The sequence below is a fragment of the Macaca nemestrina genome, chromosome 17 (genome assembly GCF_043159975.1).
Source record: "Macaca nemestrina isolate mMacNem1 chromosome 17, mMacNem.hap1, whole genome shotgun sequence".
Lineage (NCBI taxonomy): Eukaryota > Metazoa > Chordata > Mammalia > Primates > Cercopithecidae > Macaca > Macaca nemestrina.
Genome location: NC_092141.1, coordinates 89866017 through 89882422, shown reverse-complemented (window position 1 = coordinate 89882422; position 16406 = coordinate 89866017). Strand labels below are relative to the sequence as shown.

The window sequence follows — 16406 nt, the reverse complement described above, 5'->3', positions numbered from 1 at the left end:
GTGTAAATAATCCTATCAGCATTAAAGAAATGGAATACAGAATTCAAACCCACCCTCACAACGTCACACTAGCCCAGACAGATCGGGACAAATTCAGGGGAGGCTTCTCGGAAGGTGCTGCCGGATGGGGGCTCTGAATGAGAGGTGAGCGGTACCATATGCCCGAGAAGAGCTTCCCCACCGAAGCCCAGGCTGGGGGCCGTGAGTGCCGGGGCCCAGCAGAGCTGGGTGCAGCGAGTGAGGGGTGTGTCGGACGTGGGGCTCCATGGTGGCAGGGGCTGAATTCTGAGTTTGCTAATTAAAAAAAGGAACAAAAAGGAAGAAGAAACTAGAACCAGCCTCACAGTGCCCCGACAGGAGAATGGATAATGGAGTCACGGCAGATAGCAGAGGTGAAGGAACAAAACCTAGATGACTATCAAAGATACAGACTGAAGTCAGAGCCAAACGGGTTTTGCAGGCCACGCGTTGTGTGACGGCGCCAACAGGAGGTAAAAGCCTCTAAGTGGGCACCACGTATGTGCCAGGGCTCATGGCCAGAAAGGGAAAGGATAACGTCACCAGAGGGAATGGGACCGGGGTGGGCTCTGGGGCTCGACCTCTGTAATTCCTTAAGCTGGGAATACAACACACACAAACACACACACACACACACACACACACACATACACACGCAAGTCTCTGTAAATTTTTACATGGCTAAAATGTTCCTTAATATGAAAAAAACTCAAGTGAAGCCGGTAAGCCATTCTGGATAGTCAGAACAAGAGGAGAGGAGGCTCGTTTGGTTAAGCCCTAAATCTGTTACCAGCAGTGTGAAGATGAACACAGCTACACAATAAGAAAACACAGTGAATTCCTGCTTCTCCTGCTTTACATCAGCAATCCTGGTGGTAGAACCCAGGCATACACCATTCATGGCAGAACAAGAGAAGAATCCGACCCTTCCATCAGATTTCCATTTCCAGGCAGTGCTGCGTCCAGCTGCTGGGATGGAGGGAAAGTTCTGTAGAGATTCCGCAGATGGGCAGGGCGGGGATGACAGCCCCCAGTCCCGACCGCAGGGCCCTCTGCCGCTCACTGCGGACACTCCGTGTGGGGGCCGATCTGGGCACTAGAGGATGTGAGCAGCTTCCTGGCCTCACCCACTAGGGCAAGGAGCACCCCTACTGTGCCCTAGTTGCACCTGCGGGCAAACCCAGCCCCGGTTGAGAAGCACTGCTCTGCATCACCAGGGTGTCCAGCACCCATGAAGAACGCTCATCCATCTACGGAAGAAAGATGGAAGGTTCTGGCAGCCTTCTCACCCGGCCAAGCTAGCCAGCTCCCATGGCTCCGGAGCGGCCTGTAAAATACCATCCCATCACAACAGTGATTTCAACTTTCCCGCTTCCCCCAGCAAAATATCGTCACGTCCTCGCAGTCCAGCTGACTTTTATTCTTTCTTTTGAACAGATAGCTTCGACACCCACTGCCCTATGCAGACACAGGTTGGTGCTGCTCTGTGTGGGGAGGAGACCCTCGGGGCCTCTCGGAAGCAGAAAGGGGCACGCGGACTCACCGATGAGGGAGTTGAGGGAGGAGTAGGAGCTGGCGCGGCGCATCTTGTCGATGGTCTCGAAGGACAGGATGTGCTCCTCATTCTCGGGGCTGCCCAGGGTACTGCTGGCACTGCTGCTGGTGCTTAGGTTTCCAGGGGAGAACGCCACCACGCCGCCGGCTGCCCGAGACACAGTGGGGTCAGTGGGGTGCTCCCGGGACCCTCCTTTTGGTCTTAAAGTTAATGGCATGACTGAGATATGTATTTTCTTCTAAATAAAGCTCAGCACACCCAGGCACAAACACACCCTGGTACATACACACCCTAGCACACACACCCTGGTATACACACACCCTGGCGCACATTATACCCTGGTACACACACCCTGGCGTGCACACACCCTGGTAAACACACCCTGGCATACACACACCCTGGTACACACACCGTGGTACACACACACCCTGGCATACACACACCCTGGTGCACACACACCCTGGTACACCCTGGCACACACCCTGGTACACACACCCTGGCGCACACACACCCTGAAACACACACACCCTGGCGCACACACACACCCTGGTGCGCACACCCTGGCTCACACACACCCTGGTACACACACACTGGTACACACACACCCTGGTACACACACACTGGCGCACACACACCCTGGTACACACACACCCTGGTACACACACACTGGCACACACACACCCTGGTGCACACATAGGCACAGGAACTCACTGATCTCCCTGGGAACCAAGCTCCACACCCACAGACTGGGGCAGGGCACGGCCCTCCAAGGAGCCGCCGCTTCACCTGCGACTGCAATTGAGCTCTGCACTGGTAACGTGCCCGCTGGCTGTTCTGGGGACTGGCCTACGCCTCCTTGCCATGCTCACGTCTGGAAGGGTGACTCCAGACGAGGACAGCTGGCTCATCACCATGTTGCCAGATGCAACTTCAGGGCATGCACTTAGAGAAGGGGCAGGGGCAGAGTGATTCTTGCTCAGATAAAAAGTTTTGGAAAATACAACCCCAATCTCTCCCAATCCAAGAACCCAGTTTCCAGGATCTTACATTCCTCTGTCAAGCTCAGGTTCTGCAAAGATTTGTTGAGGCTCCTGGCTGTGGCGACAGCACGGATGTTTCCATAGGAGCTCACGGAACGAAGTCTGGGGGTGCACGGGCTGTCTCGCACTGGGGTCAGACTCCCTCCCTCTGGGAAAGAAGGAGAAAGACAAGTTACGATGGGCTTCCAGGCGCAGGCCGGCGTGTCTTCTGACACTTAGCAGCTGGGACACTCGGTGACGGCAGCTGCTACCTATACTGGAACGAATGTGAACGCAGGAGCTGCGCAGCTCAGGGAGACTCAGACGTGAGTGGAGGCTCTGCGGGATGGCACTGGACAAACGACAACCGCTTGTCGCTCTGTGGATATTAAATTACAAAAGACAACAGGGGAGAGGCTGGTGGCTGCGGCCTGTCCAAGTGCACACAAGGTGCGTGGTGACGTGGGCCATGAGCCGCTCCCCGGGAAGCCGCAGCAGAGCAATGGCCGGCCGCACTCAGTCTGGCTCACCCTTCTCCCTTCCTGGGCTTCCTATAAGCAGTGAGGCTTCACTGTTGATGACAAGCCTCTGCATGGCAGAGACGGCTGTGTGGTAGGGGAGGGGCTGCCAGCAGCGATGAGATAGGAACTGTACTCTCCAGTCAAAACGACACGTGTGAGAAAGGACTCGACATGACTCACCGAGCCACAGAGCCAACAGCAGTGTGATGAAATGACTCACGGCAGGAAGGCGGCCCCTGCGCTTTTCTGCAAAGCTCCTATTGCAGAAGTTTGTCATACTTCAAGGTTTCTGTGAGTTTAATTTCCAAAAAGGGTAAAAAGAAAGGAAAAATGTAAGAGGGTCAGTGTGGCCCTCTTTCCTGTCCTTTCGAATCTGACGGGTGCCTAAAAAGATGAGAAACACAGGGACCCCTTGCGGAGGGATCTGGGAAACCCGAGCTTAGACTCTGCGAGAGTCAGCAAGTGGCCAGCAGTCCTGAGACTGGGCCAGGCCTGCGCTAGAACCGCCAGGCCAGGTGCTCAGCGGGTTCACAGGAGACGCCATACCTGTGGTCGCTGGAGAAGGCAAGGGGTAGTTCTTCTCCTCTTCTATGAACTGCAGGGCCACAGTGCAGAAATTGCTTTCGTACTGAACCACGAGATGACTCAGAGCCACCACCAGCTCCTGCCGAGAGGGAGACGGGACAATAACACTCACTGGGGCCGGAAGATGACTGAGGGCAGCAGTGAGACGTGAGTCACCCACAGAAAAGAAAGGTTAAGACAAAAGCGTGCTGTCGGCGTCAGAAAAAGGGACCATCCCTTTTCGAACCCAGAAGCCTTGAACAGCAGTGCCGTGGAGATGGCAGGCCACCGGCTCACGGGGGAAGCCCAGAACGCCTGCCAGGATCCTCACCACCGCTAGCTGCGCACGACGCATGGGGGTCTCATAAGGACACGGTGAGTCACAGACTCCAGGCGGGGAAAGGTAGGAGGCCTCACAGCCTCTCGCTTACGGTCACCACTGGGACCCCGGCTGAAAACGCCGCTTTAGATCACACCCGACGGCTGGCAGCCTTTCTGAATCTGAGCACCCCAGGGCCGAGCGCAGCAGACAAGCTGAAGCCTGCTCTTTTCAACACACGTGAAACCTTTACTGGAAGACGTTTCTAGTCCCTAAGAGGGAATGGGAAAAGTTGTGGAACTAAAACATCATCTTTAGGCCCAAATGCCTTGGTCCAGGGAAACAGACACAATTTGCCTCTGTTTTAGGACGGTTCAGTGCTGTGACAGGAACAGCTGGAGATCCTAGAAGTCACTGGGAAACAGAAGGGGGATGTAGGTTTAAAAAACAGAAGGAATGCTTTTTTCCCTACGACAACTTTCTCTGCCTTTTTTTTCTACAAAGAAAAAAGATGGATTCTTAGCAGAAAGCCAAGTGCTGCGAGAGGACCCCTTGCTCGTTGCGTGATGCTCCCGTCTCCGCAGAGGCAGGATGAGCAGGCTCTGGATGGGCGCCCACCAGGGACCAGGGTCTTCTCGTGGCCGCCCACTCTCCGTCTACACGCTCTCTGTCCATGCACTCTCCCACCCCAGCTTTACACGCCCTGGGCTTCCTCCTGTCGTGCTTTGTGGTTTCCCTGATGCTGGCCCCTCACTCTCCTAGCTCCAGGCTGGCTGTCCAGCTGTCGGCTCTTCACCTGCACCCCAAACTCTCCCTGGCCTGTGAACTGTGGGCACCGTCTACTTTCCATTCAGCCTGCAGCGCCCTCTTGATTTGCGCCCATGGAACTGCAAGTCTCGCACTGCTCAGAATGGAGCCCTGGCATCACCCTCCACTTGCCCCTCCCGCCCTGCTGGGCACCAAGGGCCGTGGCCCAGTGTGCGTCTTCACCGCCATGGCCCACACCCGGTTCTGGTGCTCATCTCCAACTGCCTAAGCCACTGTCCCAGGCTCCCGGACAAACCACAGAACCCCCGCTGCCTTCCCTGTGCAAGAGGAGTGAGGCACTGCCCAGACGGGGCCTCTGACAAAGCGACCTGGGCCCCTTCCAGAGAAGATCAAGGCTGCACCTGTCTTCAGAAAGTACCGATTTTTTCCCTTTCCTTCTGACATCAGGTGAGAAAAGCCAGAGCTGGGCCCTGGCATGGATTAACGTGTACCAAGGTGGTGGGCCTTTCGATTCGGGGAGGTCAACAGGGGCCACGTCCATTATTCAAGGGGAACGTCCAGAGAGCACTCACTCGCGAACACACATCCTGCTGCATACGGGGGCCTCGCTCGGAGCCGCACATCCTGCTGCAGATGGTGGGCCTTGCTCTGGGGGCTGCTGCCTGGCACACAGCAAAGACTTTTCCCTTTGCGTCAGACCCTTCCTGCCCTTCCTGAATGGAGCTGGGCTCTGACAGCAAGACACACAGGCACCGGCCTTCTTTGGGATATTCGTGCAGAACCCATCAGAGGGTCTGGCAGAGGGGCTCAGCCAGGGGTGTGGGAGCTCCCCTCTCTCTCAGCTTTTGCAAGATGATCTTGGCTGGTGTTGCCACGTGACCCCTTCCCCCTGGGGGCTCCCCAGCAGCACACAGATGGGGAGGCCACATTAGTGGCCATGGGCTCCACACTGACCAGCCTTCCAAGGTCCTCTGACCAGTCGCTTGTCAAAGCCATGGTCTGTCTTCCTGATCCCTGGCTGGGGCTGAGCAGCCTCCCTCGAAGGGGCAGCTTCACCTGGACTCACACTTTCACCTGTCAGCTCAGCCCTTCCTGTCGGCTCCCCACCTTCGGAGTCCATGCGTGCTCCTAGAACCTGCTCCTTCACGGCTGGCCCCTTCAGTGAGGAGCAAGTCTACTCTTCTGTTGCTCAGACCCAAACCCCCGGGGCTCCCTGTCTTCCTCTTTTCTCTACCCTCTCCACCTGCGAGCAAGTAATGTGAGCTCTGCGTTCAAAGTGCGCGTCTCTTCCTCCCTGCACCATCCCTGCAGCTGGGCGAGCGGCCCTTCTGATCTGGGCAGACAAAGGCAAGGTCCTGCCTCCAAACCCCTCCAGGCTGCTGATCACGAACAACAAGGCTTGTGCGTGGCTGGGCCACCTGCCCCACTGCCCTCCTGGCCTCTTGTACCCACGCCCTCTGATGGGTATGCCCCCTGCTCTGGGCCCCTCCCTGTGGCAAGGCCTCCCTATGCCCCTAGCCCCATCCATACTAGCTCTGCTCAGCTGCCACCCCGGCCTACCACCCTCATACCCAGCCCCTCCCCCAGCTCCAGGAACACTTTCTTGAGATAAGAGCTAGGGTTAGTGCCCTGCAGGGTCACTGAGGCCCAAGCCGGCCCAGCACGCAGCACGTGCCTGACAAGTGTGTTCTGGGTGAGTGCAGCCCTCCCTGCAGGGGCGAAGTCTGTAACACATGGGTTACTTTCTAACTGTGAACTGGTGCCAGGACTCAAGGACATCTTGCTTGGGCACATGCCCTGCCCCGCTGGGGACCCACGCACCTCCCGGTGTTGACACAGCTGGACTGACCGTGGGCTGCCGGCCCACCTCGCCTCCGCCCCTTGCCCACCTGCCCTGAGGGCCACCCACTCCACATTTCCAACAACATGGCACCGGGCGGCTAATATTTGTCTTGTGACCTGTGCTCAGGCATCATAAAACTCAGCTCCTGTGACCACGGCAGGCCTAAGCAGTGTCCTGGGAAGCATCCTGGGAGGCCAAGGCCTGGGATTACAGAGTGGATCCCGTGAGCCCAGGAATTTGAGGCCAGCCTGGGCAACACAGCGAGACCCCATCTCTACAAAAAAGAAAAAAATTAGCCCAGTATGGTGGCACACGCCTGTAGTCCCAGCTACTCAGGAGGCTGAGGTGGGAGGATCGCTTGAGCCCGGGAGGCAGAGGTTGCAGTGAGCCGAGATTGTGCCACTGTATTCCAATCCGGGTGACAGAGACTCTGTTTCAAAATAAAATAAAACAAATAAAATAAAATAGTATCCAAACAGTCCCTATTTCCTCCTGAGGCCATGACAGGGAGTAAGCCCTGATCCAAGCCCTGCTGGGCCCGCCCCTGTGTGTGGCTCCTGCCCAGCCCGGCCCCGCAGACGCTGGGGTGACACTGGGGGATCTAGCCCCACACTCCTGGCCTGGCCCTTCTTGACGAGGGAGGAGTGGCTGCTGACTGCAGGTTTTGTGCTTCACAGACAAGCTGAAGTTCAAAATAATTTGGGGGGCTAAGCTGAATTTGCTGACTTTTAAATTTTGTCAAGTAAGCTCATTAAACAAGACAAACAAACTTTGGGAGGCCGAGACGGGCGGATCACGAGGTCAGGAGATCGAGACCATCCTGGCTAACACGGTGAAACCCCGTCTCTACTAAAAAAAAATACGAAAAACTAGCCGGGCGAGGTGGCGGGCGCCTGTAGTCCCAGCTACTCGGGAGGCTGAGGCAGGAGAATGGCGTGAACCCGGGAGGCGGAGCTTGCAGTGAGCTGAGATCCGGCCACTGCGCTCCAGCCTGGGCGACAGAGTGAGACTGTGTCTCAAAAAAAAAAAAAAAAAAAACAAGACAAACAAAACCTACTTGGCTGTCACGGTCACCCCACACAGGAGAGGACGCTTCCATTACTATCAAAAAGGAGGATGGTTGCCATGATCACCCCACACAGGAGAGGACGCTTATATTATTATTAAAAAGGAGGATGGCTGTCACGGTCACCCCACACAGGACAGGACGCTTATATCATTATTAAAAAGGAGGGTGGCTGTCACCTTTTTGGTACCCAGTACACATTGCTTCTATGGAAGAGCAGCAGTGACACCCTCCTCCCTCTCGCCCCGGAGGGCGGCAGGAGCTGCTCAGCCAGGCCGGCTCCCCGACCCCAGCCCCACAGCGGGCTCAGGACAGGCCCTGAGGAGAGGCTGCGAGAAGGGGGTTGGCTCCATACCTGCCAGGCTCCTTGCTGCTTGTGCCCGTGCCCAAGTCCCCTGCAGAGCACCGTGCCCACGGTGGTTGGCAAACAGGAGAGGAAACCAGCTGTGATGCGGCAGGACTCCATGACGAGGACGGAGGCGCACCCCCGGAGCTGGCACCCCCAGAGCTGGTGCACCCCCTGAGTAGGCCACTCCCCGAGTCAGCACAACCCAGAGTCGGTGCACCCCCCGAGTTGGCACACCCCCCAAGTCGGCACACCCCAGAGTCGGCACACCCTCTGAGTCGGCCACCCCCCCGAGTCGGCACAACCCAGAGTCGGTGCATCCCCCGAGTCAGTGCACCCCCCGAGTTGGCACACCCCACAGTCCGTGCACCCCCTGAGTCGGCACACCCCAGAGTCAGTGCACCCCTGGAGTCGGTGCACCCCAAGTTGGCACACCCCCTGAGTTGGCGCACCCGAGTCAGTGCACCCCAAGTCAGCACACCCCAGAGTCGGTGCACCCCCCGAGTCGGTGCACCCCCCAAGTTGGCACACCCCACAGTCCGTGCACCCGAGTCAGCACACCCCAGAGTCGCTGCACCCCTGGAGTCGGTGCATCCCCTGAGTTGGCACACTCCAAGTCAGTGCACCCGATTCGGTGCACCCCCTGAGTCGGTGCACCCCCTTAGTCGGCACACCCCAGAGTCGGTGCACCCCCCAAGTTGGCACACTTCACAGTCTGTGCACCCCGAGTCGGCACACCCCAGAGTCGGCGCACCCCTGGAGTTGGTGCACCCTGAGTTGGCACACCCTGAGTTGGCGCACCCGAGTTGGTGCACCCCCTGAGTCGGCACAGCCCCTGAATTGGCGCACCCGAGTCAGTGCACCCCCTGAGTCGGCACACCCCAGAGTCAGTGCACCCCCGGAGTCAGTGGATCCCCTAAGTTGGCACACCCCCCGAGTCGGCACACCCCAGAGTCAGTGCACCCCTGGAGTCGGTGCACCCCGAGTTGGCACACCCCCCGAGTCAGCACACCCCAGAGTTAGTGCACCCCCCGAGTCGGCACACCCCAGAGTTAGTGCACCCCTGGAGTTGGCACAGCCCCCGTTGGCACCGTCCCCAGAGTCAGCGCACCCCCTCAGAGTCAGTGCACCCCTGGAGTCTGTGTGCCAGTGCAGCCTGCTTGGGGAGGCCTCCTGGTCACACGTGAGTGATGGTGTCTTTCTCTGACTCCTCACTACCCTTCCTCCCTCCAGACATCACCCTGCCAGCTGAGGTTATCAGCTCTGTTTGCTGCTTCTCCTGCTAGAACGCAAACCCCCTGAAGCCGGGAAGCATCTCAAGTGCCTGACGTGGTACCCAGCGAGGGGCAGACACCAGAAAAATATTTGCTGCAAGAGTGAACCCTGTTAGATTTGTAAGAATAGAGCACTTATTGAAGGCACATTCTTGACAGCTGGAACCTGGCACTCACAGCTCCTGCCTTCAGCCTCACCCCACTGCCCCTCCTGCCTGCTCAATGGTCCGGCCACGTGGAAGGAAGGTGGCCTTGAGCCCCTCCATCTTCCCCACGCCTGAGCCTCTGGCCACTCAGAAGAGGGGTGGCCCTGAGCCTCTCCATCTTCCCCATGCTTAGGCCTCCGCACACGCTCCTCCCACTTATCCAGCCCCTCCTGGGTGACGACTCACCCTCCATAACCAGGTAAGAGCTGCCCCTCCACAAAAGCCTCTGCCTACCCCCTTCCCGCTCAGATGCAAGCACAGGCCCAGCTCTCAGGAGCTCCAGAGCACTCCAGGCAGCACTTCTCCACAAGGCTCTGGTGTAATGACTGTATCTGTATCTGTCTCTTTGATTAAACTGCATGCTCCTGGAGGGCAGGGGCTGTCATCCCCCTCCACACGCCCTGCCCAGCGCCCCCAAGGCAGCTGTTTCCCGTTCGGCAGCACCTCCTCTGAACCCCATGGTGTCCTCGCAGGCCACATCTCCAGGATGCAGGTTCAGCAGGTGGCCGTGCAGGCGAGTGAATGCCGAACCACTCCCAGTGGAGGGTGAGCTTCATCTCAGTGCCCCAGCAGCCAGGACCACACCACGGGACACAACCCGGGACGGACAGCCAGCCACAAGATGGCTCTTGGGGAACGCCTCACAGCTAACGCCCTCTCTATTTTCACATTGTTTTTGTAAAGAAGAAACAAAGCTTTCCTTACTTTAAAAAGAATTTTAACAGACAAACCGTTGATTTGCTGCTTTGATCAGTGATGTCCACCAAAGGTGATTTGATGTGGGAAAAAGAATTCGGCAGGGGCCGAGAGAGGCCAGGTTCAGAAGCCCGGCCATGAGGAGAACGTGAAGATAACAAAGTCAGAACCAACAGAAAAGGCTCGCCAGAATCTCACTTCATATTTTCAAGATTTCAGTAGAAAATGTAGCATCCTAATGACTTGGGCTAATTCTAGAAGGGAACACACGATAGAACGTGCCTCTCCACGCTTCGTCTGTCTGAGGGAAACCTGGCCAGATCACGTCCCTCCCAAGTCAAGCGGCAGCATCTGCTCTCCCAACAAACAATCCCCAGCCCCTGGTCCACGGCCCGTCTCCTGATAGAGCCCATCTCCAAGAGAGAGCCACACACAGCCCGCACAGGAACGCGCGAGGTCCTGATAGAGCCCATCTCCAAGAGAGAGTCACGCACAGCCCGCACAGGAACACGCGAGGGGAGACACAGACTCCCCGCCCAGAAAGCAGCTCTGTGCTCCGGCTGTCGGATGAGTTCTCTGCAAGAGCAGCCTTCGATCTCACCAGCAAAGGAGATCGGGAAACCAGTGTCTTCCTAAACGCCCCTTTTGCGCTGGGGTGGGTGGGGGAATTTGAGGGTGTGTGGAACCAACTTTTTCTAGGGGTGTGAAACCTTGGACAATTATCAGTGATGTTTCTACATTTAAACAGGTGAGTAAGTTTTCAAGTTTATAAAACTGTTTTGGCCGGGCACAGCCACTCACGCCTGTAATCCCAGCACTTGGGAGATGGAGGTGGGCGGATCAGGAGATCAGGAGATCGAGACCATCCTGGCTAACATGGTGAAACCCCGTCTCTACTAAAAAATACAAAAAAAACTAGCCGGGCGAGGTGGCGGGTGCCTGTAGTCCCAGCTACTCGGGAGGCTGAGGCAGGAGAATGGCGTAAGTCCGGGAGGCGGAGCTTGCAGTGAGCTGAGATCCGGCCACTGCACTCCAGCCTGGGCGACAGAGCGAGACTCCGTCTCAAAAAAACAAACCAAACCAAACCAAAAGTGCTGACATACGTGGGGTGTGGGGGGACCCAGTCCACAAACCTTCCCGCCACCTGTGGGCGGCTGCGTCTCTTTGGAACCGCAGTGGTGCCTGTGTGTGTTGCTCCCAGGCAGGAAGGAGATTACTACACAAGCTGCCGGGAGGCGCGACCTACTAAACGCCTTTACATGAAGCAAACACACGGGTGTCTGGTAAAGAAACGCATTTTGGAGAGAATGAAACATGTAAAGATCTGCTCTCGAAATGATACACAGTGGAAACTGAGTGCTCCCTGCTGCGGTCAGGGCCACACGGGCTTGGCCCCAGGTGTCGCGGGGTCTGGCCTGGGCGCCCTGCTGCTGCCGGGCTAGGGGTTCACGCACCTTCCGGACCATGGGGCTCCCGTCGCTGACCAGCTGGGCCAGCATCATGGCCACGTTGTGGTCAATGGTGGTGGAGTGGTCCGTCCTCTCTGCAGAGTTGCCCACGAACGTGCCAAGGGCAAAGACCGCCGCGCAGCGGACCTGCAAGACAGCAGGGGTCACACACGTGTCCCACGCTGGGCCATGCTGCAGCCTCTGCCTTTCTGCCAGGGCTGTGTGCAGGTGAATCCAACCCCACAGGTGCTTGCTGAACAGCTCTCCAGGCCCCAGGCTCTCCTCGCACTGCCAGAGAGGCAACAGGGAAGGAGGTGGGGGCAGCAGGGGCAGCCGCCCAGCTCCAGGGCCGGACGGCCAGGCTGCAGAGGTGGGAGCTGCATTGCCCCGGGAACTGAAAGACCAAACCAGGCGCCAGGGAATGTGCTGACGAATGAGGCAGGAATTAGAGGAGGGGGCTGGGAGGGGCCACAGAGCGTGGGAGGGTGGAAAGAGGGGAAGGTGCAGGCACTCCTGGAGGCAGAGGGGCGTGGGGGTCCCGGAGTGCACCAGGCACACAGGGCTCAGCCAGGGGAGCGACACCACGTGGTCCTGGGGTTCGGGGACCCTGGCTGAGCCCCTGCCTCTGACACCATGTGGTCCTGGGGAGAAGTCACAGTCCCTGACTTGCTTCCTCAGCTCTAAAAATGAGCAACACCCTGTACCCTGCATAGGCCAGGGCGAGGTGAAGAGTGAAGGCAATGGTGCGTGCAACTCCCAGAGTTCCAGCCTGCGGCCATTCTGTGGGCAGCGCCCCGCGCCTTCCCCAGCTGCACCAGGCACGAGCCACTGGCCTGTCTCCTTCCCCGTAAAGCGGAGATCTAGCAGTCCTTGCCTTGCAGGCCGTGGTGAGGACACAGAGCGGCACCCAGAGAGCGAGCACGTGACCCCTGCCTCTGAGGTGCCCTCCGGGACCCCCGCTTGCAGCTGTGCCACTGTCCCCGGGAGTGCACTCTGGGCCCGGGTGCAAAGTCCCCAGGGGCATGGCTCTCCTCTCACCAAGGTTCCACGGTCCTACTCTTGTTAGTGCACAGCCCTGAAGTTCCCGGACATGGGCCGGCCACACCTGCCGCGAGCAGACCTCTGCCTCCCCCCGGGAGCTCCCGCAGTCGGCAACCAGGAGGACTGGGCTCTGAGCCCCGCCGGACTCACCTCGGGAATGGGGTCGGACAGGAGGCTGTAGAGCTTCTCGTGAGCGCTGTCCCTCACGCCGCACCACCTCGCCGAGTCGAAGTTCTGCCAGATCCTGCCGAGGCAGATGGCCACCCACTGGCGCAGCAAGGGGTGCGGGTCGTTGAGCTGCTCCAGGCAGATGGCAATGAGGTTTCCCTGAAGGCAGGCTTCCTGCAGAGGTAGAACCACAGACAGGTGGGCCTCTGCCTGCCAATGGCGGGCACGTGGTGGGTGCCTGCGCGGGACGGTGGCGGCCACCCGTTCTCGGGAGGCCTTGATGTGCTCAATTTTCCTCATTGTAAATTCCTGATTCATATTCACCCTGCAAATGGCTGGCTAGACGAAGGGCCCGAGCCTCTGCTGGACACCCCCTCGCCCCCACGTGGCACCACGTTTCCCAGTGGGCCCAGCTCCTCTGCAACGTCAAGGGTGGGCTCTGGGGGCTGGGGGTGGCTGGGGTGCTCACCTGCCCCGTGTTGTAGCTGTTGACAATCACGGCGAGAATGAAAGCCGTCATGGTCCTGTGTTCGGCCTGGAAAACAAAAGCCAGTCTCGCTTGTCTCCCCTCAATGGAAACTCTCATTCCCAAAGCACAACAGCGTGATCCTTTCTCAATCTTCACCATATGCGTGGCGCATAATTAAAGTAACGAGAGCCAGCTTTACTGCTGGATTTTGAGTGGACTCTACAAAAATGAAAAGCCATTTTCAAAGGCCTGAGAGTTCTGGGCTCCCCTCCCAGAGTGAAGAGACTACTCCTTGGAAGGCCTAACACTGCAGGACGGGCACAGACCTGGTGGCTGTCTCGTCTGTCACAGGCCAGCCATGGCTGTCGGTATGAAGCACCCGGACCTCACTTCCCCAGCCTGTCCAGCACTCTGTGAGCACACGGTCCTGCAGTCAGGGGCTTTGGCAGCAAAGGCATGGAGGCAGCCCTCTAACTGTGTTTCACTGTTTTCTCCTTTCTGCTCTTCTACTGTGACTCACTTTCATTCTCTCCTGTCCTCTGTGCCTCTGCTGACCTGGAAACCAGAGTCTATGTGTAAGTTTTTAGTGGTGCCTTAGTTTTTTACGTGCACACCGCACGGTCTAGTGCGTCCTACGCTAGACCAATAATCCAGTAATCTTGGATTATTGCAGGGCTCCCAAGGTACCCAATTCCTCCTCTTGTTTGACCCTCCAATTAGCCATGAGTATTCTTCATTTTTGCAAAGCTTTAGATGTGCCAACACGTTTGCCAACTTCTTGGCTTTTTGCTGTGTCCTACATCTTGCTTTTCCCTCCTGGTTCCGTTTCCTCCTCGCTGACACACGGTCTTTCTAGCCATCGTCTGTGGGGTTCGGAAGGAGTAGACTGTTGGTGTTTGAACGCTGCTTACTGCACCCCCATTCCTGAGTGGTGACTGAGCTGGGTGCGGGTGACCCGACCACGGCCGCTTTCCTCTCACGCCGAGGGCTCCCCATCCCCTGCCGAGAGCCGCTGCTGATGAGAGGTCTGCTGTCGGGGCCAGCGCTGTTTCCTCCTTTGCTGACAACGTTTGTTCTGGGAACTTTTAAGGTTTGTCTTTATGCCTTTGATATTTGCTGTTTTCATTATGATGTGCCTGTGTATGAATTTGTTTCTCTTTAACCTTCTCAGGATTCATCCTGCTTTTAAAATTGGAACTCTCCTTTCTTCAAATCTGGAAAATTCACAGCCACTATCTAATCAAAAACCGCTTCTCCACTTATTCTCCTCTCTCGTTCTGAACCATGCTGGCTACATGGTGAGTGTTCCCAGCCCGGCTCTTAGCCCGGCTTTCATATCTTCTCGCTCAGCTTCACGGACAGCGCTCCAGGTGGCTCCTTCACGAACCCTCTTCTTGGCTGGCTGTTCTGTGATTTAATTCATCTCCCGAGTTTTCAATAACAGCGCATGTCTTTTCTTTTTTACAGCTTCGATTTGTTTTTTCAGATCTGCTTATGAGTTTAGAAAAATCAATCATTTCTGAGGATGAGTAGGAAGCTCTGAATATTTTCTCGTAACAGGCACAAAGCGCTGAAGAAACAAAACAATGGTTGACGGTTTGACAGAATCACACCAAATTCTTTCCAGTTAGTCATTTAAGAATATTTATATTATTTATTTACTTAGTGGAGACAGGGTCTCACTCTGTTGCTCAGGCTGGAGTGCAGTTGTACAATCACAGCTCATTGCAGCCTTGACTTCCCCGGGCTCAGGCGATCCTCCCACTTCAGCATCCTGAGTAGCCGAGACCACAGGCGTGCGCCACAACACCTGGCTAATTTTTTGTAGTTTTGGTAGAGACGGGGTTTCACCATGTTGCTCAGGCTGGTCTCGAACTCCTGAGCTCAAGCAGTCCACCAGCCTTGGCCTCCCAAAGTGCTGGGATTACAGGCATGAACCACCGCACCCAGCCTCCTTTTCATTCTTTCAAACATGGCTGTCTCCTCAAAACTTCCACAGGCTGGTGGCTGAGGTGGGGCCATTCTTGTGAGCTTAGCTCACTCTCGTGCCCAAGTCGCTAGTGGGCATTCTTCCTCACTTCTTCATGTGGGATTTGCTTTCTTCCTTATTCTTAAGAATGGGAAGTGATGGTTTCCAAAACTGACATAAAGTATAAACTTTAACTGCCTGTGATGATGTTTCAATACACCACAAAGTGCATGTACTATTTACCTTTTGGAAAACAGTCCTGTTGGTTTTCTGTGTTTTAAAAGATCATTTAGCTTAGAAAACCAACTAGGGGGTGAAATTACATACAAAAGTTCCTTTATACAGCCAAAGCCACCTACCACTGTGGAAACTAGCTAATATACTTAAATATTCTGGCAATATTAAGTTATGGTAAAGAATTATTTAGGACATATCTATTTTGTTCTCATTACTAACCTGGGAGCTAGAAATAAAACATTATGAAACATTTACAGAATAACTATATACCCTATTCATGAATTACTAATTTTTAAACAATTTAACACAATAAAATATACTGAAAATGTAAACTTTCGAACAACCTTCTTTCCTTCCTTTCCTCTCTCCCTTCCTTCCTGAAACGAGGTGCTTCGACATCTTGTTGTGTTCCAAGACCTTCCTAGGTGCCGGAACCATCACATTAGAGATGTGCGAGCGCTTGCTAGTCTAACACAGTGGACAGCAGGGAGAGTGGATTTGACTATTTTGCAAAGTGCCAGTGAAAACAGACTAAAATAAACCAAAACAATCCATGTGTCCGGGTTAACTGCGCTGTTATTTAGAGACAGACACAAAACAACAGCTGCACTCATGGTGCTGAGCAAAGGGCCGTGTCTAACGTGAAGCAGTTGCTGACCCCGCGGACGTGGCCCCTGCTGTGACCCTTGACCTTCCTCCTGTAGCCCCTGTCAAAAGGCCCCACCACAGTGCAACATGTGGGCAGAGGCGAGTGCTGAGTCCCAAGCCCGTGGAGAGGGTGCTGCCCAGTCCTTACTGGCATGTAGGGGTCCGCCAGGACCGACAGGAAGTACTTGTGGCCATTGTCCTTCACGAGGTCCGCCTGGCACGACTGGAGAG

The 16406-nt window shown here is 56.2% G+C and overlaps 1 protein-coding gene across 4 annotated transcripts in view; it reads right to left on the bottom strand.

The window, feature by feature from the left end:
- The window catches only part of LOC105469284 (regulatory associated protein of MTOR complex 1), a 413056-nt gene that overhangs the window by 68009 nt on the left and 328641 nt on the right, over positions 1–16406 (bottom strand). For all 4 annotated transcript variants that reach the window (XM_011720145.3, XM_071081792.1, XM_011720144.3 and 1 more), the window contains 7 exons: positions 16324–16398; positions 13322–13387; positions 12835–13026; positions 11650–11790; positions 3660–3777; positions 2621–2761; positions 1562–1720 (listed from right to left, as the gene is read on the bottom strand). In XM_011720145.3, coding sequence (XP_011718447.2) covers positions 1562–1720; positions 2621–2761; positions 3660–3777; positions 11650–11790; positions 12835–13026; positions 13322–13387; positions 16324–16398 — 892 coding nt within the window. The remainder of the gene's footprint in view (positions 1–1561; positions 1721–2620; positions 2762–3659; positions 3778–11649; positions 11791–12834; positions 13027–13321; positions 13388–16323; positions 16399–16406) is intronic.